Consider the following 25673-nt stretch of genomic DNA (forward strand, 5'->3'; position numbering starts at 1 on the left):
TCATGCAAGTCAGACACCAGCATTTCTTGTGTAAACTGTAGTTTATCACTAACCTGGATCAGACTATTCACGTATGTTTCATATACTCTGACCGTGATTTTTTTCAACTAAAAGTGAATGATGTTGGGAGGATGACCGGAGCCAAAGACAGGTGTAAGGAAAACAAACATAAGAGCCAGCCCCTGTCGGGGTTTCGATCAGGGCTGTGATGCGTGTGTAACCAGCTGGAAGCACTCGATTCTGCCGTACCCAGGCTTCCGGTTCATGATACATCTGCCCTTTGACCTAGGCCGTCTGTAATAGCCCCCAGCAAAGTTAGCACATTTCTCTGTAGACATCAAGAGCATCTTCTGTGAGATTCACTCCTAGGCGTTCACATATTTCTGTATAGTTACAAATGGTGTTTCTGGAACAGTGCCATTGTCTCTCACAGTCTGTTGCTGATAGAAAGGCTGCTCGATTGTGTGACTGTGCGATGGCGTGATCCGATTCAGCACTCAGGAATCTCGCTGAGCCCGTTTGATCACGTGTCCTTAACGGTTTGTCGTTGTCTTTGTTATGCCTGCGTAGCAAGGCCTTGCTTCCTTCTGTTGACTCCTCCTCTTCTGCGTGAGGGCACCAGCCAGGACCACCCCCCCCCCGCCCCCCGCCACCGCCCCGAGGCTCTGGGGTCGGGAGGGCAGTTTCCAGTGTTTCCTGGTTGAAGAGTAAGGTTTTCCATAGGGTTTGGTAGATATTCTTAATCATGGCGGATACTGTTAATCACGGCGGTGTTCTTAATCATGGCGATATTAATCATGTTCTTAATCATGGTGGAGAAACCATCTTCTGTTTCTGTTTGCTAAGTCGTTTTTGTTGCTGTTATTTTGGTTTTTGGTTGTTAAAGGTCAGAAGCAGGTATCCAGCTGTGAGAATGCTCCTTTGTGGCTGTTGATGATTACTGTTTTCCTTTAATCTGTTAGTGTGTTGCCTTATGTTGGTTTACAGCCAGCTTTGTATTACTGGTGTAAATCCAGCTGGATAACAAATGGTTCTCTTTATACATTTTTAGGTTTGGCTATTTAAAGTTTCTGTATCTCTATCCATGAATCATATTGGCTTGTAATTTTCATTTCACATATTGAACCTCCCAGACTTTGATGTCGAAGTTTCCTAGCTCGTGGAAGAAGTCTGGAACATGTTCCCTCTTCTGTTCTCTAGGAGCATTTGTGCGCTGCTAGAACTGTTGCTTTCATTCAGTCGCTAAGTTGCGTCTGACTCTTTGGGACCCCAGGGACTGCAGCTTGCCAGGCTTCCCTGTCCATCACCAACTCCCGGAGCTTGCTCAAACTCTCGTCCATGGAATCAGTGATGCCATCCGGCCATCTCATCCTCTGTCATCCCCTTCCCCTCCTGCCTTCAATCTTTCCAGGCATCAAGGTCTTTTCCAAAGAGTCAGTTCTTTACATCAGGTGTCCAAAGTGTTGGAGTTTCAGCTTCAGCATCAGTCCTTCCAGTGAATATTCAGGGTTGATTTCCTTTAGGATGGGCTGGTTGGATCGCCTTGCAGTCCAAGGGACTCTCAAGAGTCTTCTCCACAGTTCAGAAGCATCAGTTCTCCGGTGCTCAGCCTTCTTGATGGCCTAGCCTTCCCATCTGTACATGGCGCACAGCTTTGACTCCACAGACCTTTGTTGGCAACGTGATGTCTCAGCTTTTTAATGTGCTGTCTAGGTTGGTCATAGCTTTCCTTCCAAGGAGCAAGCGTCTTTCAATTTCATGGCTGCAGTCACCATCTGCAGTGATTATGGAGCCCAAGAAAACAAAACCTGTCACTGTTTCCAGTGTTTCCCCATCTATTTGCTATGAAGTGATGGGACCGGATGCCATGATCTTAGTTTTTTGAATGTTGAGCTTTAAGCCAACTTTTTCACTCTCCTCTTTCATTTTCATCAAGAGACTCTTTAGTTCCTCTTCACTTTCTGCCATAAGGGTGGTGTCATCTGCATATCTGAGGTTATTGATATTTCTCCCTGCAATCTTGATTCCAGCTTGTGCTTCATCCAGTCCAGCGTTTCTCATGATGTACTCTGCATAGAAGTTGCATGTTTGATAGAGTGGGCCTAGAATGTTCAGTGAAGATATGTTCAGTTTTCTTTAACAGTCAAAGGGCTGTTTCTTTCTGCCGGCTGCTTCTTTCTGCCAGCTTTTCCTGTTGGGTCACGGCTGATCTGCAGCTGTGCCGTCCACACGCCTCGGGGTCCGGCTGTGTGGTGTGTGCTGGTGGCTGCTTCTTACACACCTGTTCGTCTCCAGATTCTCTTTCAATTACAGGTTATTACAAGGTCCTGAATAGTCTCCTGTGCTGTGCAGTAGGTCCTTGTTGACTCTCTATTTATGTGTAGCCCTGTGTGTCTGCTAGCCCCGAACTCCTGACCTGCCCCTTCCGCGCCTTTCCCCCGTGGCAGCCTGAGGTCTGTTTCCGTGTCTGGCAGTCTGCTTCTGCTTTTTGAAGAAGTTCCTTTGTATCATTTCTTTAAGGTTCTGCATGTGAGCAATACCAGGCGACATTTGTCTCTGTCTGATGCGCTTCACTTGGGGTGATAGTCTCTGTGTCCACCGCGTTGCTGCAGTGGCGCGATGCCTTTTTATGGCTGAGTAGTATCCCACTGTATATGTTCACCACATCTTTAGCCATTCATCTGTCCATGGACACTTAGGTGGCTTCCTCCACGTAAATTTAAAGCCAGCTTTCCAATTCTGAAGAAGAAGCCTGCTGGGATTTTGACTGAGATTGTACTGCTTATGTAGATGGGTTCGGTGAAACTGTCATCTTGAATCAGCAGCGCTGATTTCCCTGCACACGAACCTCTGTGTCTTTCCGTTTATTCTGTTTGCGAGTTCTTTAGTTTCTCTCAGCCACGTTTTGCCCTTTTTCTCTGGAGGCCTTTCAGGATTCTGTTGACTGTATCTCTAAGTGCTTCACGTCTCTAACCTCCTGCAGATGATAGTTTAAGGTTTTAAATGTTGTGCGTAGAAATGCAGATGGCTTTTCTGTGTTGACCCTCTCAGGGTTTGCTCTGCATGAAACAGCGGTTTTGTTTCTTCTTCCCAGTCTGTGCGCATCTCATCTCCTTTTCTTGCCTCGTCACCCCGGCTGTGGCCTCCACGTGGTGCTGAACGGAGGCCGTGAGGGTCTCCCTTCTCGGGCGAGTGAGGCGGCCTCTCTCCGCTGCGAGCGTGTACACCCTCAGGGTTCTGCAGACCCTTCTGTCAGCTGGGGACGCATGCTTCTAGTCCCAGAGCACCGAGGATTTTATTGAAATCCTCAAGGGTGCTTAGTTTTGTCAAATGCTGTCCCAGCTTCTGTTGGGATTAGTTTCTGTTCAAATGATGAATTCCATTGATTGGTTTTTGTATGTTAAACCAGATTTGTATTTTGTGACAAAAAATACTTGGTCACGATCAATTATCCTTTATTTATGCTGCCCTATTTTATTTGCTGGCCTCCGTTAGACATCTGGCGTCTGCGTCCGTGGGGAGTGCTGGCTTCCGATTTTCTCTGGTTTTGGGTTACTGATGCTTCGCCGCGCTGGGTCTCCGTTGCAGTGTGCGGGCTTTCTCTAGTCGCAGCGAGTGGGGGCAGTCTTCCTCGCCCTGTGTGGGCTTCTCACTGCAGCGGCCTTTCTTGTTGCCGCGCGTGGGCTCTGGAGCATCCAGACTCAGTAGCTGTGGCCCAGGGGTTTGGTTGTCCCTCGGCACGCGGGCTTTTCCCAGACCAGGAATCGAACCCATGTGCCCCGCGTTGGCAGGTGGATTCTTAACCACTGGGCCACCAGGGGTGTCCTCTCGAGTTTTCTCTCTTTTTACTGCCCTTGTCTGACCTTGTGTCCGGCATTCACGCCTCTCAAGCAGGCCTTGGGGTGCTGTCCCTCTCTCGCGTCCTGTAGGCTTTTTGTGTCGCCGGTGTTTTTCTTAAGTGTCGGATACGCTTTACTAACAAGATCACCTGGCTCTAGAGGTGACTCATGGAGACGTTCACACACCGTGGATTTGGTCTCGGTGAGCTGCCATGGCGTCGGGGGTCCATCACATGGCGCCACAGGGAGAGCGTGACCACCTGCGCCCCGAAGAGAGAGGCCTCAGGGGAGACGGACCCGCGGACTCTCGGTCTCAGGAGTCTGACCTCCAGAACCGAGAGGAACCTCACCCGGGGTACTTTGTTATGTTCTGAACTAGGACCGCTCTTCCCTGGTAGAAAAGCCCGCCTCCAAGTGCAGGAGACAAGGGTTCAGTCCCCTGGAGAAGGGCGTGGCTACCCATTCATTCCAGTATTCTTGCCTGGAGAAATCCATAGAGGAGTCTGGCGGGCTACAAGGTCATGCAGTCACACAGAGTCAGGCAAGACTTCTCGACTGAACAATCGCCTTGTTGTACCTTGACCTACTCTGTAAAGGCCCGTCTCCGAATAGAGTCGCGTTCCGCGGTCCTGAGGGTCAGTGCCTCGGCGTGAATTAGGGGAGGGGCATGGTGCGGCCTGTGCCGTGGGGTCGCGGAGTCCTGTGGGCGCGGGTTTGGTGCAGTCTGTGTTTGCAGGCGTCTGTTCCGTCTAAACTGTGAGGCTGGCTGGCATAGGCTGGTGGTGACGTTCTGCTGCTCTCCTGTCAGCGTCGGAAGGATTCCTCGTGATGCTCTTGTTTTCGCTCCTGGCGTTGATGATCTGTGTTTCTGCCGTCTCTCTAAACACAGGTTTTGTTAGCAATTGGTCGTGACTCCTGCACGAAGAAGTTAGGGCTGGAGAAGATTGGTGTGAACATCAGTGAGAAGTAAGTACCCTGGTGTTAGTGCCCAGCCCTGCTCAAAGCTCGGTGTTTCCGCAGATCGCCCCTGGGAAATTCTGATTTAATTACTGAGGTGCTCTGAATTTATTTTGTAATAAGTAATCTGTCAGCTCTGTATTATCAGTTATTTCATTAATCAGTTGATAACTCTTAATGTTTTCCTTAAATATGTCATGCATTAAGCAGTTACTTGTAAAAAATAATTGTGGAAATGTATGCATCTACTTTCTGTTTAGAATGAATTTGTCTGTCCTTGATCAGGCAAAGAGGAAAGTTCCAAAGCAGTATGTTCAACTCTTGGAGAAGGCAATGGCAACCCACTCCAGTACTCTTGCCTGGAAAATCCCATGGGCGGAGGAGCCTGGTAGGCTGCAGTCCGTGGGGTCGCAAAGAGTCGGACACGACTGAGTGACTTCACTTTCACTTTTCACTTTCATGCATTGGAGAAGGAAATAGCAACCCACTCCAGTGATCTTGCCTGGAGAATCCCAGGGACGGGGGAGCCTGGTGGGCTGCCGTCTGTGGGGTCGCACAGAGTCGGACACGACTGAAGCGACTCAGCGGCAGCAGCAGCAGCAGCGTGTTCCGCTCTGGCGCTGTCCTCAGCGCTCAGAAGGCAGGCAGTGGCTTGTCCGAGACGTGGCTCCAGGGACACTTGGTGGAAGAGCGTCTGCTTCAGCAGTGCAGTCAGTTGTAATATTTTTTCTTCCCTGGACACAACAGGACGGGCAAGATCCCAGTAAACGGCGAGGAGCAGACCAGTGTGCCCTATGTCTACGCTGTCGGGGACGTCCTGGAGGGCAAGCCGCAGCTCACCCCGGTCGCCGTGCAGGCGGGCAAGCTGCTGGCGCGAAGGCTTTTTGGGGGCCGATCAGAGAAGGTAAGTTTCTCACTGCTGTCTTTGGGACAACGTCTGAGTCACAGTCATGATGAGAGGAAAGTCAGTGTGTGCACTGCGTGCTCGCTTTGCTGGGAAGGCACCCCCCGTGTCGTGTGCAGTTCCCTACCGTTTGCTGATGGTTTTGAGTAAATGCTTTATGAGCGTCTTACATGCAGGGTGTTGTCCTGGGTGACGCGGGGGCACCTAGGTGGGGCCATCTTGTCTTCTTACCGGAGGGGTCAGGGAACGCGTCCTGGGTGGGTTGCTGCTCCAGCACCGGGGGCAGGGCCACGCAGCTCGGGATCAGATGGGCTCAGTGCGTGGCCGTCTCCCCTGGGCAGGCCGGCCTGTCGCTCTGCCCGATGTGGCAGAAGGGCCTCCTGCTCATCCTTGCAGGGGTGCGGTCCTGTGCATGGCTGGGGGTCCCGGTCTCACTGAAGCGACCAGAGTCGGGGCTCCCCGTCGGCTCAGTGACTCGGTTCCCCGAACCACGGTGGCTGGTGGTCACCTGCACTGGGCTGTGCTTGTCTGTCTTCTGTTTATAAATGTACGTCGTGCGGATTTTCACTGTAAAAAACAGGACAAAACGAGACACGAGCATTCTGTCTTGCAGTGTGACTACGTCAACGTCCCCACCGTGGTGTTCACGCCCTTGGAGTACGGCTGCTGTGGGTACTCAGAGGAGAAGGCTGGCGAGGTGTGCCAGGCGGAGAATCTGGGTGTAAGCTGCGCGGCCGGTGCATTCTCAGGCCTTGCCCCTGAGCCACGGCTTCCCCCGTCGGGCACTTCTTATTCTGTGCTTCTGCAAGCTCCTGTGACGGCTGCATTGTCAGAAATTATATCCCTGCTTTGGGAAAGTTGGAAAGTAAATACTGTAAGCCCTGCCTCTAGCAGAGTGTGACCGTCGCACAGCTGGGAAGAAGGACTCAGACTGTGCACACAGCGACTTGCACAGGCAGCATCTGCGGCGGGAGGCCTCTGGGGGAGTGCGCCGTATCCCGGGGGGCGGGCACCAGGGGCTGGGGTTCACGGCAGCTCCTCCTCTCCTGCTGGGGTTCACGTGTGCGTGTGTGTGCGTGCACACATGCGTAGTCCATGTGTACCTGTGTATGCACGTGTGTACGTGTGTGTGCGTGCATGTGCGTGCACGTGTGTATGTCCAGGTGTGTGTGTGCATGCGCGTATGTGTATGTGCGTGTGTGCATGCACGTGTGTACGTCCAGGTGTGCATGTGTGCACGTGCGTATGTGTACAGGCGTGTGCGCATGCACGTATGTATATGTGCTGCACGTGTGTTCGTCCATGTGTACATGTGGGCGTGTGCATGCCCATGTGTGCACATGTGTGCACGTGTCTGTGCGTGTGTGTGTGTGCATGTGTACATGTGTGTGCACACACACTCTCGCAGGTCACACTTATGTTCCTGCAGAAACAGGTGCCTGTGGCAGCCACGTGCACGTGGCCTCCCCCCACTGCAAGTTCACTGCCAGTTCTGGTCTTTGGAGGAGCTGACTCACCCAGTGTTCGTCAGTCGCACACCGTGGGGACGTTTGCTGGCCCGAGCTGGCTCTGTCCACCTTCCCCACGTGGCGCAGCGGGGCCAGGCTCAAGAAATGGTTCTGGGAGCCCTCGCCCTGTCTGCAGGCTCGGGAGGGGCGGTTCCAGGGCTGCAGCGCTGCGGGGTAGTGGGCCATACTGACGCCCCCAGAGCTGCTCTCTGCTCTGCTCCACCCTTGCCCGTCTGGTCACGCCGCCTCATGGTGTGTTCTATGATGTGGTGGGTGGTCCGAGTAGCTTTCTCCTGCCCTTCTCCCCACGTGGGAGGGTTGGGGGATGAAGGGGGTCAGAGGGTTAGGACCACCGCATTTTCAGGGGCTGTTGTTTAGGTGGTGTTTTCAGTGAGAAGTTTCCATTTCAGAGGACGTAATTTGATCGGTGTTTATAATTAACTCCTGGGAATAATGAACCACCTGTGTGAGTGGTGAGCTTTCACTCGGGTCTCTGACAAGTGGCGGTAGCCATCGTGGAGTTGACACTTAGTTACAAAGGCACGTGAGAGGGAGTGCAGGAGGCTGCGGCCCAGACGGAGGGCTGTGTCTATAGGAGCCCCCGTCTTGGGGTCACTCTCGGGCCTCTCCTAAGGCCCCCTGCACATCAGCACACCTAGTCTAGACTTTCACTTTTGCATTTTGCAGGACTGAAAATTTGATCTATTAGTATTTTTGATATTCCTATTATAAAGAGACTTGAGGAAACCTCACATAAATCCACATATTGTATCTTTTCAAGTGAGGAAATTAAGGAGAAAAGGTGAGGGTAGCCGCAGTTCAGTTCAGTTCAGTTCAGTCGCTCAGTTGTGTCCGACTCTTTGCGGCCCCATGAACCGCAGCATGCCAGGCCTCCCTGTCCATCACCAACTCCCGGAGTTCACTCAGACTCACTTCCATCGAGTCCGTGATGCCATCCAGCCATCTCATCCTCTGTCGCCCCCTTCTCCTCCTGTCCCCAATCCCTCCCAGCATCAGTCTTTTCCAATGAGTCAACTCTTCGCATGAGGTGGCCAAAGGACTGGAGCTTCAGCTTCAGCATCATTCCTTCCAAAGAAGTCCCAGGGCTGATCTCCTTCAGAATGGACTGGTTGGATCTCCTTGCAGTCCAAGGGACTCTCAAGAGTCTTCTCCAACACCACAGTTCAAAAGCATCAATTCTTCATCGCTCTGCCTTCTTCACAGTCCAACTCTCACATCCATACGTGACCACAGGAAAAACCATAGCCTTGACTAGGCAGACCTTAGTCAGCAAAGTAATGTCGCTGCTTTTGAATATGCTATCTAGGTTGGTCATAACTTTTCTTCCAAGGAGTAAGTGTCTTTTAATTTCATGGCTGCAGTCACCATCTGCAGTGATTTTGGAGCCCCCCCCAAAAATAAAGTCTGACAGTTTCCACTGTTTCCCCATCTATTTCCCATGAAGTGATGGGACCAGATGCCATGATCTTCATTTTCTGAATGTTGAGCTTTAAGCCAACTTTTTCACTCTCCTCTTTCACTTTCATCAAGAGGCTTTTTAGTTCCTCTTCACTTTCTGCCATAAGGGTGGTGTCATCTGCATATCTGAGGTTATTGATATTTCTCCCGGCAATCTTGATTCCAGCTTGTGTTTCTTCCAGCCCAGCGTTTCTCATGATGTACTCTGCATAGAAGTTAAATAAGCAGGGTGACAATATCCAGCCTTGACGTACTCCTTTTCCTATTTGGAACCAGTCTGTCATTCCATGTCCAGTTCTAACTGTTGCTTCCTGACCTGCATACAGATTTCTCAAGAGGCAGGTTAGGTGGTCTGGTATTCCCATCTCTTTCAGTAAGACGAGATAAGAAAATGGAATTCATTCACAAAACTCATGCCATAAAGTCCTCTGGACTTTGATCTGTGATAAGAACTTGTATGTATGATATCAAAGAACTCTTACAACAATAAAAACCAAACAACCTGGCTTTTAAAAGAGCAAAGGATATTTCCCCAAAGAGCGTGCACAGGTGACCAACAGACACGTGGGAAGAGTCTCGGTGTCACTGTCACCAGGGAACCACAGCGCAAGCTCTGTGAGAGGCCGTGGGCTGATTTGTGAAAGTTTTCACCGTTTCTGTGGGTCCTGTCTTCACTCTCCTGATGGTGTCCTTTGAGGCACAAAGCTCTTTCCCTTTGGTGCAGCACCCCCCCTCCCCACCCCCCCCCACCCCCGCCGTGTGCCTTGTTTTCTTCTGTTGCCACATGCACTTTGATGGACTTCTGACAAATCGTTTTCTGACCCACAGTCGTGATGATTGACGCCTGTGTTTTCTTCCTAGAGTGTTGCGGCTTTCAGCTCTGACGTGTGGGCCTCTGATCCCTTCTGAGAACTTTCTGTACACGTGTGAGGTCGGGGTCCAGCCTCATCCCCCCACACGTGAGAGCCCATTTCTCCTTGAAGAGCTTCCTCCTAGTGGGGAAACACGGGCGCTGATGTAGCTTACAGATTTCAGTGTAATTGGGAGGGTGGATAGGAGGGCAGAGGGCAGGGAAGAGAGAGTGAAGCCTTCTGAACAGGAGGGCAGGCCAGGAAGGAGAGCCCGCCCAGGAGCAGGCAACCGCAGCAAAAGTGTGCTATTTAGAAGCGTGCAGGCTGATGACAACCAGGAGGAAAGGCACTTGTGTCTGATTGAAAAGGGCACTGGGCGGCAGAGGCGGCCTGTCAGAACAGAGCTTTTAAATTTGCACTTCTTGTACATAGGTTGATTTAACAATTAAAACTCCTTACAAAGGCAGTCATAGGGAGATCGTTCTGGGGGGTGGGCTGTGCCACTGAGCTCGTTAGATCTTCGTTCCCCAGCCAGGGATTGAACTCGCGCCCCCACGCACAGAAAGCGCAGAGTCCCAACGGCTGGATCCCTCGGGAACTCCGAAGGGAGGGTCTGGACAGGAGAGCACTGGGCAGAGGAGGCCGCCAGCCCTGTTGGACGGTAGTGTGTCCTGAGGGCACGGGCGCTAAAACTGTGCTGAGCGGCACACGGGCGACAGAAAGACCCGCAGGACAGAAGCTGAAGCCCAGACTGATGCAGGTGCTTAGGAGAATTAATGTGATAAAGGCGGTGTTTTAAATTTATGGCAAAAGACGTTCATTAAGGGTGTTGGAGTAAGTGGGCAGCATTTAGGAAAAATGTGAAGTTGGGTCCACACTTCACGCCCACTTTGAACCAGGAGGATCAAATACTTAAATGAAACAGAATCTTCCAAGTGCTGGGAGGAAAAGCAGAGCTAACACGATGTGACGAGCCAACTCACTGGAAAAGACCCTGATGCTGGGAAAGACTGAGGGCAAGAGAAGGGACAACAGAGGATGGGATGGCTGGATGGCGTCACCGACTCCGTGGACATGAGTTTGAGCATGCTCCGGGAAATAGTGAAGGACAGGGAGGCCTGGCGTGCTGCAGTCTCTGGGGTCGCAGAGAGTCAGACACGACTGAGCGACTGAACAGACAATGCACGTGAGGAAGGGGGTGGAGGGGCCCGGGGGGGGGGGGGTCCCGCGCGGGACTCGGGGCGCGTCGGAGCCAGGGCTTTCTGTTTCAGAAATCCTGCCTATACTCTCAAGAGTGGGCACCATCTCTTTTCTTAACATTCGGGGTATATTTTAGGGAGAATACCTTGGGGTGAAGAAGCATTTATCTCATGTTCCTCATGGCCGGAGAGATTAGAAAGTTTGTAATAAAATGTGCAGAAGAGTTCATTTCCATCAGACTCGGAAGCTGGGATCCCACGTGTTTAAGTTTCTGAGAGCTGGGGGACAAACTGCCCTCTGTGTGACTGAGGAGCCCTGCAGGTGTCTCCGTGGACGCTGACCTCTGCCTGTCTCTTGCAGGTCTACCACACCCTGTTCTGGCCTCTCGAGTGGACAGTGGCCTGCAGAGACAACAACACTTGCTACGCGAAGATAATCTGCAATAAACTGGACAACGTACGTCATGTGGTTGGAAGCGGGCATGCTTTGATTTTAAAATTTCGCTTTTAGTCTCGTATCTGGGTTTTTATAATCTCCTTAAAGATAGCTCTCGAGGCTAGGCAGAAATCCTTCAGACTGCCGCCCAAGTGCTGTGCTTGCGGAGGATGGACACAGGCCTCCCTTTCTCTGTGTGATCGTGTCTCTCAGGGGGGCCCTGACTGGCAGTGTGGAGCCTCAGGCTCTGCTGCAGTCTGGGCCGTCAACGACACAGCGTAGGCGCGTCCGTCTGCATCTGGAGACACAGGTGTGCCTTGAAGACATTACGGGGCTTGGTTCCAGACCTGGCAATAAATCGTGCAGGCCCCGGTTTTGTTTGGTTTCCCTGCGTGTGTGAGGTCACATTTACACCAGACTACAGTCTTTATCAGTCACATTCTGTCTAAAAAATTCAACGTACAACCTTAATTTAAAAATACTTTATGCTTAAGCACTCTAACCATCAGCTGTGCCCTCAGCAGATTGTAACCTTCTTGCTGGTGGAGGCTCTGGCCTCAGTGCTGGGGCTGCCGACTGATCAGGGCGGAGGTGGCTGAAGGCTGGAGTGGCTGCAGCTGTTCCTCAAAGCAAGATGTCCAGGGCGCTGGCCGCTTGGAAGGGCCCTTCTGTCATGAGTGGTCCCCGGAGCAGGCAGTGCTGCCTGAAAGCGCCTCGCCCACAGTGGCACTGCCACCCTGCCGTCCTTTATCCACCAAGCGTGAGTCGTGTCCCGAGTCCTGGTTGTCATCGCGGCTGCGGTCACGGCCTCTTGCAGGAGTGGCTCCATCTCGGGAACCGCTGTCTGTGCTTATCTGTCGGGAGCAGCTCCTCCTGCGATTGGTCCGTCCTCAGGTGGCGGCAGCTCAGCCCCGCCCTCAGGACCCACTTCTGAGCCCCGTCCTCCTGCCTCCACCACGTCCCCCTCCTTCCAGGAAGTCCTGGGGCCCTCGCTGTCATCCACAGAGGCTGGAGTCAGGTTGTTCCAAACGCCTCTCGGGTTTCTGTTCTGACCTCATCCCACGAGCCGCGACGCCATGGCATCTGGGACGGGACTCCTCTCCAGAGGCCTTCGGTCCACTCTGCCTAGATCCGCCAGAGGACTCACTGTCTGTGGCAGCTGCAGCCTAGCAGAATGGATTTGTCCAATAATGAGACTTGGAAGTCAAAATTGCTTCTTGGCTGCTGGACAACAGAGGGTGTTGTGTTAGCTGATGTGAGAGCAACATCCATCACGTTGTACGTCTCCATCAGAGCTCTGGGGTGGTCAGGGGCATGTCATTTGGAAAGGGCACTCTTATTTGGAAAGGAATCTTTTCTTCTGAGCAGTCAGTCTCAACAGTAGGCTTAAAATATTCTGTAAACCATGTTGTAAGCAGATGCCGTCCAGGCTTTGTTGAGTACAAAGCAGAGTCGATTCAGCTTAATTCTTGAAGGCCCTGGGGTTTGGGGGATGGCAGGTCAGCGCCGGGTCCACTGTGTCAGCGCCCAACATGAGAGCAGCCTGTCCTTTGAGGCTGCGAAACCAGGCTCTGACTCCTCTCGCTGTGAAAGGACTGCGTGCGCGCTCAGCCGCTTCAGTCGCGTCCGGCTCTCTGTGACCCCATAGACAGCACCCGCCAGGCTCCTCTGTCCATGGGACTCTCCAGGCCAGACGGCTGGAGGGGGTTGCCATGCCCGCCTCCAGGGCCTCTTCCCCACCAGGGATGGAACCCGGGTCTCACGTCTCTGGCATTGGCAGGCAGGCTCTTTACCGCTAGCGCCACCTGGAAGCCCATGAACGACCCAGATGCATCCTTCCATCCACACTGAAAACCGCTAAGTGCTGGAGCTTCTGGGGAGGTCAGGTCTTCTGGGTAAAGGGCTACAGCCTCTGCGTGGGCGCTTGCTGCTTTCCCGGCCCTGCCGTGCCGCCTCTGAGAAACGATTCCTTCCTGAGTCTCTGAGCCTGCTCCGCCAGTTCCCACCGCCCTGCAGCCTCCCCGCTGCTCCTTCACGGAACCAGAGGGGATCACGGCTGTGCTCCGGAGGCTTTGATCAGAGGGCGTGGCGGCTGGTGTGGTCTACCCAGACGCCAGAGCTGCCTCCCCCAACGCCAGCAGGCCGGCTGCTTCTCTCCCCTCGCTCCTCTGCTCACTGGGGCAGCGCTGTTTCCTTGGAGAGCTGTCCCTCCGCATTCTCAGCCTGGCTGACTGTCTGGCTCAGGAGGCCCAGCTCTTGGCCTGTCCTGGCTCTCCACCCACCCTCCCCATTTCCAGCTTCTGATGTCAAGGAGAGGCGTGCGACTCTTCCTTCTGTTGAATGTTCAGAGACCGTTGAGATTATTGGCCTGATTTCAGTGTGTTTCTGTCCCAGGGCAGAGGGAGGCCGAGGAGGGGGAGACTGGCTGGGGGCTGGAGCCAGTCGGTGGAGCTGTGAGTGAAGGTCCCATATCACATGGACCTGGTTCGCGGGACCCAGAAGAGTCACAGGAGTAAGGTCGCAATCCCTGATCACGGGTACAATGATAAGGAAGAAGTTTGAAATGGTGTGAGGGTTACCAGAGTGTGGCGCAGAGCTACCAGGTGACCGGTTGCTGCTGGAAAGACGCTGCCGGGAGACGTGCTCCACACAGGGCTGGCACAGACGTTCCGTCGGCAAGGGGCAGGGTTGTGGGGTGCGACACAGTGTGTCTGCCCCTAGGTGGGCCGCATCGCAGGCAGTTAGGAGATGCCTCCGTGCACTGAAAGCTTGGTTAGAATTGCTCAAGTTCTAATGGAGGCGCTCACAGCGGCGGGTGCAGGGCCCCCTGTGGAGCACGAGGGAAGCCTGAGAGCCCCTCACCGCTCCGTGGGGACAGCAGGGCCCCTCGAGGCCGGTGAAGAGTGTGCGAGGCTGTGCCAGCCCGGGGCGCCTCCCTCCTCAGAGTCTGAGATTCTTTCTGGGGAGGTCGGATGTGAAGTTGCCGGCGATGTGCCCTCATGCAGCCCTCCGAGGGTCCCTCCTGTGGGGGCCGGAGATTCTGGGCATCACCCACGGCCCCTGGGGAGTGCCAGTCACTGTGGGGTGTCCTTCCACAGGCCTGTGGGGTCCAGGAGTGTGGGGCACAGGCCTCCCCTGGTGCACTGTTGGTCCTGAAGCTCTAGACGCGGGGAGAGGAGAGCTGTGGACGGGAGGCTGAGTGCTGGAGCCCCGGGGTGCCTGGGGTGAATTCACTGCCCCTGGTGTGTGAGCGTGGGGGGCAAGGGGAGAGGGCCCCCCGCTCAGTGTCTGCGCCCCGGCCCGGGAGTGGGGCCCCTGCTCAGAGGGCACGCACCCCGGCGTGGCCATTAGACCTGCCTCGCCAGAGTGTCATCCAGGCTCTCGGGGTCACTGGACGTGTCCACCGTGCTGGGAACCCCTCTGGGCAGTGGGTGCCACGCGTCCTGATGGGTCGGGGCTCACGGTGCCTGGGGTGCGCCCAGGCCTCTCCCCACAGAGTCTCAAGGACACGGGTTCCTGGTGGTGCTCTGGGCTCAGGGCAGCGTTAGAGGCACTTTTCTAGGGGAGATGCTGTAAGTTTCAACTGTGAACCTGGGGTGACGAGGCTCCTACTCAGGGCGTTAACCTACTGGCTTCCTTTCGGAAGGATCGGGTGATAGGATTTCACGTCCTCGGACCGAACGCCGGGGAGATCACTCAGGGGTTTGCTGCCGCCATGAAGTGTGGGCTCACGAAGCAGCTGCTGGATGCCACCATCGGGATCCACCCCACGTGTGGAGAGGTGCGCCCGCCAGGGCTCCAGGGATGGGGAGGGGCCCCGTGTGCTCTCGAGGGTGGCGTCAGCACCGCGTCAGGGACGCGCCCGAAAACTGGCGTCCGCACAGCTGCGTGTGAGTCGCTGTCTTCCCTCCGCTGGGCAGGTGTTCACCACCTTGGAGATCACCAAGGCATCAGGACTGGACATCACGCAGAAGGGCTGCTGAGGCTAGGCCCCGCCGCCCCGTCCTGTCCCGCCCCGCGATGGTGAGGCGGCACGTGCGGCTCAGGGAGCCCGCGCTGCCGGGGGACAGGAGGCGGGGCGGCGCGGGGGCCCACTCCCCGGCTGGGCTGACGGGAGGGCAGACTCGCTGCCTCCTTGACGTCTTCGCTCCGAGCCGCCAGGTGAGCCAAGACCGACCTCTGCCCGCCAGCTCCTCCGCGAGGCCTCTCTCGACTGACTCATCCAGGCTGGCGCCCGCGCTTGCTGCGGTTTGAGCCCCTCCCTGTTGCTTCCACGGAAACAGTCTGTGTTATGAAACTGACTCCAGTGGGCGTGCTCAGCGTGGTGATCTTCAGAGCAGTATTAAAATGCTCTCAGTACTGCATTCTGTGAAATCCAATTTGAAGTTATTTAAAGCAGCTCTGTTCACGGTCTGTTTACTCACAGCCTGCTTCAGCAAATGACCAGGTGATGTCAGGGCCTCTCCTTGGGGTGTTCACACCTGTCGGCATCTAAAAGGGCTGGAGGCGGGCAGCCTTCCCTGGGGAGGAGCCTGTTTCCTCCCAAGCAGACCTCCCAGCCCCAAGTCCAGGGTTCCAGACGGTGGTGCGGTCCTGGGCTGGCCTCCTCCCGCTGGCCCACTGGTCCTTTGGTCAGAACTTATTTTTAAAAGAAACTTTAGGTCAGTAAGCAGGTCGGGGTCACCATCTGTGGACGGGGTGTTTGCTGCCCTCCCCAGAGGTGGCAGAGGGGCGGGGTGCCCAGCTTGCCAGCCTCAGGGTCCAGTTACTGAGGAGCCACGAGCAGGCAAGGCGGGGGAGCGGTCGCCGTGGGGGCAGCCCGGCGGCCCACCCGAGACGCTGGTGGCTCCTGCGCGTGGGCTGGCGGCAGTCGGGCAGGGTGTGGCACGGGCGAGTGGCTTCTCTCACTCGCTGGCTTTCTGTTAACGGCTGCGTCAGCGTCTTGGCCAGGTAATACTGCTGCTGTGTTGTCTCGGCCTTGGCATCTGGTCACCATCTCTTCTCCTTCAAGTAGGTTTTCTCCTAGGATTGCACCGTGTAACCAGCTGAGATCTGTGTCTGGAATGTGAGAACGGCTCACCGTGCAGAATCCAGTCAGCGCAGTGACCCACATCGGCAGAATGGAGGCAAGAGAGTCACATGATGGCATCAGTTGATGCTGAAAGAGCGCTCGACTAAATTCAACACACTGTCCTGATTAGAAAGTGCTCAGCGAACTAGGGATGGAAGGAAACTACCTCTACGTAACAAAAGCTGCACGTGGAGGCCCCACAGTCATCAGCTAACAGGACAAGGCCGTCCTCTTCTGCCACTTCCGCTCAACAGCATCCTTATGGAAAGTTCTATGCAGAGCAGTTAGGCAAGAAAAAGAAGTAGAATCATCCCCACTCGCAGGTGATGGGGTCATAGCTATAGAAAGTACTGAAGAGGCCTCACGCCCAGACACAGAAGCTGCTGGACCTGGTGAATGAGCTCAGCAGGTTGCGGGATGTGAAATCGACTCCGGGAAGTCCGGCGAAAGTCTGCACACCACCCGTGATCCATGTCGAAACGAAGAAAGCGATTCCACTTATAGTAGCCCCCAGAAGAAGAAGATTCATAGGGGCTGAATTAACCAAGGAGATGGGACAGCTGCACGGTGAAGACTGCAAACTGTTGAGAAAAGCAGCCAGATAGGTGGAAAGACAGCCTGTGCTCATGGATTAGGAACCTTAATACTGTTAGAACGTCCGCTGTGCCTGAAGCAACCTACACATTCACGTTCTGTCCGAAACTCGGCAGTGACTTTTGCAGAAATGAAAGAACCCGTCCTGAAATTCCCGTAGAACCTGAAGGGGATTCTGAACGTTCAGAACAACCTTGAAAAAGCACAGAGTTAGAGATCACACACTGCTGTTTCAGGGTTTACTGCAGATCCTCAGCTGTGAGGACGGCGTGGTCCCAGCACAGAGTGGGGCACGCGGAGAACAGCGAAGTCAGGCCTCACGTGTCAGGTCAGGGGGATGGTGGAAACACCGCTGAGACCCTTTCATAGGAAAGCGTCCTCTTTCTTCCGCTGGCGCTGGGAAACCACGCCAAAGGGCAACGTCAGATCTCTGTTCACATCGGGTACAGACGTCAGCTGAAAGTGGGCCAGAGACCTGAACGTAGCAGCAGAAGCCGCAGCGCTCAAGAAAACCCAGGGCGGAGGCTCCGCAACCCCGGCTCTTGCAGAGACTCTCCCGTGTGACGGGCACAGGAAGCGAAGTAAAGGGCGGACTGGACCTCGGGGGCTTAGGGCCTGGGGCGGTCAGGGGCGCCAGGGCACTGCAGAGTGAAGGCAGAGCCCAGAGGAGAGGGGAGATGTCCGGGCCTCGTATCTGAGAAGAGATACGCTCCAGAACGCAATATCTGGAATATATTGAGAAACTTCCAAAACCCAGGAACATAGAAACAAACACCCAGGTTGAAAATGGGCAAAGGACTTCAGCAGACGTGCACCACGGAAGGTGCACAGATGGCCAGCACGCCGCCAGAGGCGCGGAGACGGGGGCTCACTGAGCCGCCACCCCACGGCCACCAGGGTTGCTGTTCAGCTGCTCAGCCGCGCCTGACTCTTCGTGGCCCGTGGACCGCAGCACACCAGGCTTCCCTCGCCTTCACTGTCTCCCAGAGTTCCCTCACACGCATGCCCATCCAGTCGGTGATGCCGTCCAGCCATCGCATCCTCTGTCGCCCCCTTCTCCTCCCGCCTTCAGTCTTGCCCAGCATCAGGGTCTTTTCCAGTGAGTCAGTTCTTCTCATCAGGTGGCCAAAGTACTGGAGCTTCACCTTCAGCATCAGTCCTTCCAGTGAATGTTCGGGGTTTGTTTCCTTTAGGATGGGCTGGTTTGGAGCTGAACCACACGCTTTAAAATGGTGAAGATGGCTGCTTTTTTATGTATTTTATCACAAGTTTTAAACTGCATTTAATTGTGTCTCAGTTATGCCTTAATAAATTTGATCTAAAAAAATGAACCAACAGCTTAAAAAAAAAGCCCAGGGCCAGATGGTGTAAGTCTGTGAAACGTAAAGAAGTATTAACAGCAGTTTCCCTCAGAATCTTCCAGAAAGCTGGAGGAGAGAGACCACTTCCTCAGTCATTCTGTGCAGCATCATCACCGGCTTCCAAGGCCGGATGGAGACGCGGCCAGCAAAGCCCAGGCCAGCACCCCGACGGGCGCAGGTGCCAGGCCCTCGGCAGGGTGGGCGCACCCAGCGAGAGCCAGCAGGTCTCTAAAGGACTGCATGTGAGGCGAGTTTATTCCCAGGGTGCGAGGGAGTCTCACAGCAAGGAACTCAGTGATGAGACACACCACGTTAATAGAATGACGGACCACGTGACCGTCTCAGCTGGTGCAGAAGAAGCATTTGGCAAAATCCCAGGCGATAAAGGCCCGTGTGAAACCCCACAGATCACGCTGCCCTCAGCATTGAGACGAGACCGAAAGGTTTCTTCCTCTAAGATCAGGAACAAGATAAAGATGCCTGCTTTGCCTGCTGTCCATTCAACTCGCCCTGGCGTTCTAGAGAGAGTGCTCAGACAAGAAAAGGAGTGAAAGGCGTCGCACTGGAAAGGAAGAGGCAGACCTGGGTCTGTTCACAGACAACACGAGGCCGGCTTTGGCGGCCCCCTCGCTGCATCTTCTCTGTCTGGGGGCCTGTCTGGTCGTCGGCATTTTAGAATAAATGTTCAGTTGATCGTGGCCCATCAGAGCCTCCTAGCCCAAGGCCTGAGGCCCTCTTTGCTGTGCGCGCTCTGCCCGGGACGCGTCTCTCAGTTCCTGCTGATGTCCCAGCGGCCCGCAGCCCCGTCCAAGGCCAGGCGTCATGCACCTGGACTGCAGACCCAGACGTTAACCTGCCCACGTTGGTTAGAGCCGCTGACCGGGATGGGACTCGTGCCCTCGGTGCGCACAGCGTGTGGCTTTCGCCTGTGCCCCTCGGGCCCGCCCCATTAGCCACCGCCTCCCTCCAGGTCCCTCCAGGGACCTCCCTCCAGGTCCCTCCAGGGACCTCCCTCCAGGTCCCTCCAGGGACCTCCCTCCAGGTCCCTCCAGGGACCTCCCTCCAGGTCCCTCCCTCCAGAGCTCCTTTCGTGAGCTCTGCTGGCTGCTGGGTCCACCCCGGGGCTCCCGGTCCACTCGCCGCCTCCTCCGCCTGGATGCCTGGTGTTTCCACGCCCACCTGGTCGCAGCTGTCCTCACGGAGCACCTGGAGCAGCTGCGGCGCCCCGGCCCGCCCTGGCCTCACCCGGCCCACGCTCTCCCGGCGGAGGCCTTCTCTGAGCGCTGCTGTCAGGCCGTCAGGCTGCCGCGGAGGGGACGAGGCAGAAGCAGCCAGGAGCGTGGCGCCCCACCTGCCCACAGGCCTGCCGTCACCTGGCCAGAGCCCCGGGCCCCTGGGCACTGTGACCTCACCATTGTGACAGGGCCCCTGGGAGTCCCTCCCGCCCAGCCACGGCGCACACACGGGGCTCTCCAGGAGGGTCGCGAGTGCCGGGCCCCGGCAGGGCAGGCAGGGGTCTCACCTGGTGCCCCTCACAGCCGCAACCCCGGGCAGGCGGTCCTCGGCCCTCCCTGGTGGACGCTGTCCTGCCTGCGCTCCTCAGGACGGGCCCAGCCCCCTGGGACCTCCAGATGCTCGGCCCTGCACAGCCGTGGCCCTCCAAGCCCAAGTGAGCTGCCTGGGGGCCCTGCTGCAGGCCTCGTTCCCTGTCTTGCTCGCTCTGCCCCTCGGTTCGTTTCCATCTTCAGGGACCATAGGCTTGGCCCTGTGCACACCTCTGGACCCCAGCAGGCTGCTGCCCTCAGCCCACTGCTGCGGGGCTGACTCTTCACTACTGACCCAGCGACGGGATGCCTCCCAGCCCCACCTGGAGGGGCTGCCCGGCCTCAGGGCAGGAAGTGCTGAGGGAAGGGGGTCCCCGCCTCACGGCAGAGACGGCTGAGGGGCGGGGGGACCGGGAAGAGGGGTCCCCACGGGGCTCCCCTTGGGCCTCATCCTGCATCGCGCCCCCGGCAAGCCCCTGGACAGGAGCCCCACGTCGGGGCTGCTCCGAGAACGTCCGGGTCAAGGCCAAGGACGTGAAGGCAGAGGCAGGCCCTGCTGTCTGCACCGTCTGCTCCCCTCCCGCCCCAGTCCTCACGCTGAGCTGGGGTCCCGGCCCGGTCGATCCCCAGCCCAGTGGGGTCTCCGTGGGGCAGCAGACCCCAGAGCTGCACCCTTATGCCCGCCCTCCTCAGCCCGGCCACTCCTGGGCCACAGCCAGGGCTCAGGTCAAGGTCAGCCAGGGAAGGCGCTTCTCTTTACTATTTGTCCGCATCGCTTGGCACCTGGCCTCTTAGTTCCCAGCCAGGGATGGAGCCTGTGCCCCCTGCATTGAGACAGTGGCGCCTTAGCCACCGGACACCAGGGAGGCCCCGAAGAAGGAGCTCTATTTCCGCCAGGTGGGTCGTTTGCTGCCCGCAGGCCTCGCGTGTGCTCTGCTCCCACGCGTGTGGCTGTGGGTGCCCCCACGCAGGGTCCTCGGAGATGGGGTGCCCACCAGCCCAGCTCCACACAGCTCCTCCCCGGCCAGGGGTCCCCGACTGTGCCCTCGGGCGAGGCTGCGGGCCTGGCCCCGCGTCCTGGGCCCAGAGCCTGGTGGCGCGCGGCAGCAGGACCGTGCCCAGCGCTCGCCTCGCCCGGGCCCGCCACACAGGGCGGCCGCGAGTGCCTGGGCCCGGGGCCTGCTCACCCCCACCTTTCTGGCTGCAGGGGGCCCAGCCCTCACATCAGCGTCCCCCCGGGCCGGGTCACTGCTGGGCGCTCTGACCCACACGCGACAGCATCTTGGCTGGGATGGGGGTGGCAGCCTGGACCCACGGGGCCCCCTGCCTGTGGAAGCGGGCTCCCCGCAGTACACAGGCCCAGGCCCACGACCGAGAGGGTCCACAGGTAACCCGGGCGGGCTGTGGGGGCCCCTGCCTGCCCCCTCCAGGCCCTGGGTTCCCGCGGCAGGGCTGTGTCATCTGCGATCACTGCTGGGGTGCCCTCTGTCGCCCAGCTGCCCCAGGACTGTGGGAGCTGTGTGGCCTGGACGCCACCTCTTCCCCCACACGCTGCGGGGCGGGGGGTGCAGAGATGCAGGCAGGGCAGTTCCCCCAGAGCCTCGGTCTCCTCACCTGGAGAGGGCGGGGGTGGCCTGTCTGCCATCAGGTGGGGAAGTAAAGCAGGGCCCGCAGAGCGGCACAGACACCCCACCGGCCCACCCCGTCCTGGGCCTGGGCCCCCTGCCTGCTCCCTGTGTCCTGGCCTGGCACCCCGGGAGGGGCTGAAAGCCTTGCCCTTGTACCAGCCCAGGTCCCTTGCCCGAGGCCTGCCCTGGTGCAGAGGGCTGCCCCGTCCCCAGGGGACCAAGGCTCCTGGGGACCAAGCCCCCGCCCGGGAAAGAAGTGCTTGTTTCTCCGAGGCTTCTCTCCGGATTTCAGGAGATCCGACAGCAAAGTGTGGTCACAGGAACACAGCTGCTGTGACTCAAACTCAGAGAAGCAGGGGGCAGCGCCCCACCCCCCCAGAGGGTGGACGGGCGATGATGCAGGCCAGAGGGCCCCCGGGAGCTGTGTGCTCAGACCGGTGCTGGGGGCCTTCATGGCCTTCGCCCTCAGGGCCTGTGGCTCAGTGGCTTCCACGCCGGGGATGGGGGGACAGGCCCCCACTGCTGTGAGACGCCGTGTTTGGGAGCCGCTCCCTTGGCTCCGCGGGGCTTGGGGTGAGAAGGTGGGAAAGAGGCCTGCCGTGCTCGTCCCCTGGGCCCCCAGGCCCTCCAGGGGCAGCGCGGTGGGGAGCAGGCCTCGCAGCTGTCCCGGCCGCCTCATCCCTGAGTCGCCAGGGGGGCTGCTTCAAGGGTGCCAGCTCCCGGGGAACCTGTTGCCCGCTGCGGTTGGTCCCGCCCGTGTCTTCACAGCCCCCCGCCTGGAACCAGGGCCCCCCACGCCAGGAGGAGCCTGGCAGGTGGCTGGCCTCAGCTCGCAAAGGTCAGGCGGACAGTGATGTGGCTGCATGAGCGCCGCCACTGGGGCGAGGGGCTCGCGAGCCCGCGGTCAGGCCTCATGCCCAGTCCTCCTTCCCAAGGCGGGCCGTCCTTACTCTTCTCTTATCCTGTGAAAAAGAACTACCCGTGACTGTGGGGCAGGGAAAATGGCCCAGCTGCTCAAAAGCTGTGGGCAGATCTCTTTAAAACTGAACCAGCGGGCTTCCCCCAGCCCGGCGACTGCACTCCCAGCGCGTGCAACGGAGAAATAGGGACACGTGTGTGCAGAAACCTGTGTGAACATCCACGGCAGCTTTATTCACGATGACCCCGCCTGGGGGCTCCCGGGGCCCTGGGGGAGACGGTTAGTCCAGGCCAGCCCCGGGCAGCAGCCCCTGCAGACCCGGCCTGGAGATGGCACGGGGCAGCCCGTCTCCTGAGGGTGCCGGCTGCGCCTTTCTGCCTGTGCAACCCTGTGCAGCCACGGCCCTACACGGCCCGGAGAGCCGAGGTGGCCCCGGGCGGGCCGCACGGGGTGGATGCTGCTGCGGGGCGGGGCAGCACCTGGCACCCGCAGGGCCAGTCCGCTGAGGGCCCCTCTGACTGTGGGGGCCACTCAGAGCTGCTAATGGTGCAGAGCTGCACACACGCACACACACACACACACACACACATGTACACACATTGTAGGGGCGGCTCAGAGACGGGCACGGTGTAGAGCTGTACACAGGCATGCACACAGAATATGGGGGCCACTCAGAGCTGCTAATGGTGCAGAGCTGCACACACGCACACACACACACACACGTACACACATTGTATGGGCGGCTCAGAGACGGGCATGGTGTAGAGCTGTACACAGGCGTGCACACAGATTATGGGGCGCGACTCAGAGCTGCTAATGGTGCAGAGCTGCACACGCACACACACACACGTGTACACACATTGGGCGGCTCAGAGACGGGCATGGTGGAGAGCTGCACACGCACACACGCATACACACGTGTACACACACATTGTAGGGGCGGCTCACAGACGGGCGTGGTGGAGAGCTGCACACGCACACACACATACACACGTGTACACACACATTGTAGGGGCGGCTCAGAGACGGGCATGGTGGAGAGCTGCACACACGTGTACACACACGTGCACACACACATTGACACACCAGAGCAGGCCTTGTGGAGCAGCATGCTGAGCACTGGGGGGCTCACAGCCCTCCTGGGCGCCCCATCTCGTGCACTATCGGGGAAGCCTTGCTGTTCGAGTCCTGACTGGCTCCTCCGGCCTCTCTTCCAGCTCTGGCTGAAGGACGTGCCCCAGTGTAGCCCCCTTCTGTGATGGACCCGAAGGCCCCCAAGAAGTCCCGCCAGGGAAAGGAGAATAAGGCCAGGATGCAGGAGAAGTTTGCCAGGAAATTTCCATACAGGTAGCAGACCCCGAGCCTGAGCCTGGAGGGCCCCCCCTTCCGCAGGCCCCCAGCCCAGGAGCACCCTCTGGGAAACATGGTGGGAGCAGGTGGGGGTCTCTGTCCCCTGAGCTGCTCTGTGCTCCCCGACGGCAGGCTCCACACCAACCCTTCGCCCCTGAGCTGGGCCCCCCAGAGCCTCAGCCGGCTGCTTCCTGTCGCCTGTTCAGCACACCTGCTCCTGCGGGGGTGTGATGGGGTCCGGGTGTGGGGGCGGGGCAGGAGCCCGCAGAGCCCGCAGGCTGGGCGGCCTGGGGCCTCTGCCAGGTGGCCTGTTTTTCTGGGTTGAGGGGCCTGGGAGGGCTGAGCCCAACCTTGGGGGCCACGGCCTCCTCATGGCTTCCCGTGGCAGGGGCACTTGCCCTCAGCCCACAGTCCCGGTCTGTCACTGCCCACAGGTTCTCCTGGCTGACGGAGACCAGCTCAGAGCCCCTGCAGCCCTGGGCGCTCACGAAGACGAGCAGCTTGCTGCGGGAGCAGCTGCCCCTGCAGAAGACGCTGCTGCCCACGAGGTCCATGCCCACCCGAGGGTGAGTCTCAGCCCCAGGCCCCCACGCGGACACAGCACGTCCGGGCCGAGGACAGCGAGCCCCGGGGAGACTCCCACTCACTCCCCCACACCCTGCACATGGGAGGACACACTCAGACCTCACACACAAACGCAAATATGCACAGACTCACCCTGACCCAGACTCTCCACCCGGCCCACCACCTGCACTGACGTGAGTGGGCATGGGGCCTCCGGGCTGAGGCTGTGTCTTCTCCACTGTGCTCCCGGGCCTCTGAACCTCTGCTCCCCTGGGCTGACGGGCTGAGCTGCAGCTTCTCCCATGGAAGGGTCCGTCTTGTTGGACCCTCAGAGCCTTCAGGCTGTGTGGCCAGGTCCTTGTGCCGGAGGCAGGGGGTGGGGGCTGAGGCCTGCCCCCAGGACTGCCCTGCCTCGCACCCTGAGCCCAGGCAGTGGGCAGATCACCCAGAAGCTAAAGGCCGAGTTTATCTGAGGATAACAGAGCCCCTGAGATGGGGGAGCTGGAGGGGGGAGGGTGGTCTCGGGGGGAGGTGGCCTCCGTGCTGGTGGTGCCTGCTGTGGCTTGCCCCCAGGCTGGCAGGCCTGTGTCTGGGCTGGGCAGAGGACGGGGAGGTGTCCACCGCTGGACGTCCGGGCAGGGGTCAGCCAGAGGAGTGTCTGCCCCGGGAGTGGAGCCACGGTTGCAGCCCTGGCCCGCTCCTCTGGCCTGGGGCCGGGCTGGCTCTGTGGGGTCAGCGTGGGGCTCTGTGTGGCTTCTCCAGGCTGGGGGCCCCGGATTTCCTGCCTCTGTCCTGCCTCCAGCCGCCGCCATCGCCGCCAAGAAACCTCTGGGAGCTGGCGCTGCTGACCCGCCGCTTCCCCAGGCCCGCAGCACTCCCGCCCGCCCCCTGGAGCCCCGCTCTGCACCGCCAGACTGGGCCACTCGGCCCCCGGGCGCTCGTGACGGTGGCCACCGGGAGCTCCCTCCAGGCAGAGGTGACCTATGGGGAAGCGAGGAGCCCTGGAGAGGTCGCCCGCGGACACGCTGCAGGGTCATAGCCCCGGACAGTCGTCTGCACGCTGGCCCCACGCTCTCATCCATAAAGTGCGGTGACGGTCAGCTCTACAGTGTGAGCGTCATTTCCTCGCGTTGACCCCCAAATACGCTCAGGCATCTGGGATACCCGGGTGGCGATACTCTGGAGTCCTGCTTCAGGGGAGCGCGCGTGAAGGCGGACCACCTAGTCTCATTAGGGGCGCCTTTTTGCCACGGCTGCGCCCGGAGGAGGGGCAGGAAGGGGCAGTCTTTCCACCCTGACTGAGACAGTCTAGGAAGGGTGCTCAGGCAGGGCTTACAGCTCAGCAGAGTCTAAAATGCTGGTGCCACCTGTGTGCGTTAGGAAGCGGTGTGTGTGCGCGTACGTAGGGGGGCACGCCTGTGTGCTGCAGTGGACACGCCTGTCACAACTTGGGTAGAAAAGCACGCACA

At 58.0% G+C, this 25673-nt stretch overlaps 2 protein-coding genes across 6 annotated transcripts in view; both read left to right on the top strand.

Moving 5' to 3' along the window:
- Window positions 1-15537, top strand: part of TXNRD3 (thioredoxin reductase 3) — a 34608-nt gene extending 19071 nt beyond the window's left edge. For 4 of the 5 annotated variants that reach the window (XM_069562036.1, XM_069562039.1, XM_069562037.1 and 1 more), the window contains exons 11-16: window positions 4729-4805; window positions 5544-5700; window positions 6314-6421; window positions 11099-11194; window positions 14820-14954; window positions 15094-15537. In XM_069562036.1, coding sequence (XP_069418137.1) covers window positions 4729-4805; window positions 5544-5700; window positions 6314-6421; window positions 11099-11194; window positions 14820-14954; window positions 15094-15156 — 636 coding nt within the window. In that variant the 3' untranslated portion in view covers window positions 15157-15537. Of the gene's footprint in view, window positions 1-4728; window positions 4806-5543; window positions 5701-6313; window positions 6422-11098; window positions 11548-14819; window positions 14955-15093 lie in introns of those variants that run through there. The other variant, XM_069562038.1, reaches the window with a different exon arrangement.
- On the top strand, window positions 11111-25304 carry C19H3orf22 (chromosome 19 C3orf22 homolog). Its single transcript, XM_069562043.1, is given in 5 exon segments — window positions 11111-11194; window positions 23508-23637; window positions 24075-24206; window positions 24967-25116; window positions 25118-25304. Coding segments are annotated over 4 exon segments (402 nt in total). The 5' UTR covers window positions 11111-11194; window positions 23508-23548; the 3' UTR covers window positions 25149-25304.
- Window positions 25305-25673: the final 369 nt, after the last annotated feature.

This window comes from Ovis canadensis, chromosome 19, assembly GCF_042477335.2.
Source record: "Ovis canadensis isolate MfBH-ARS-UI-01 breed Bighorn chromosome 19, ARS-UI_OviCan_v2, whole genome shotgun sequence".
Lineage (NCBI taxonomy): Eukaryota > Metazoa > Chordata > Mammalia > Artiodactyla > Bovidae > Ovis > Ovis canadensis.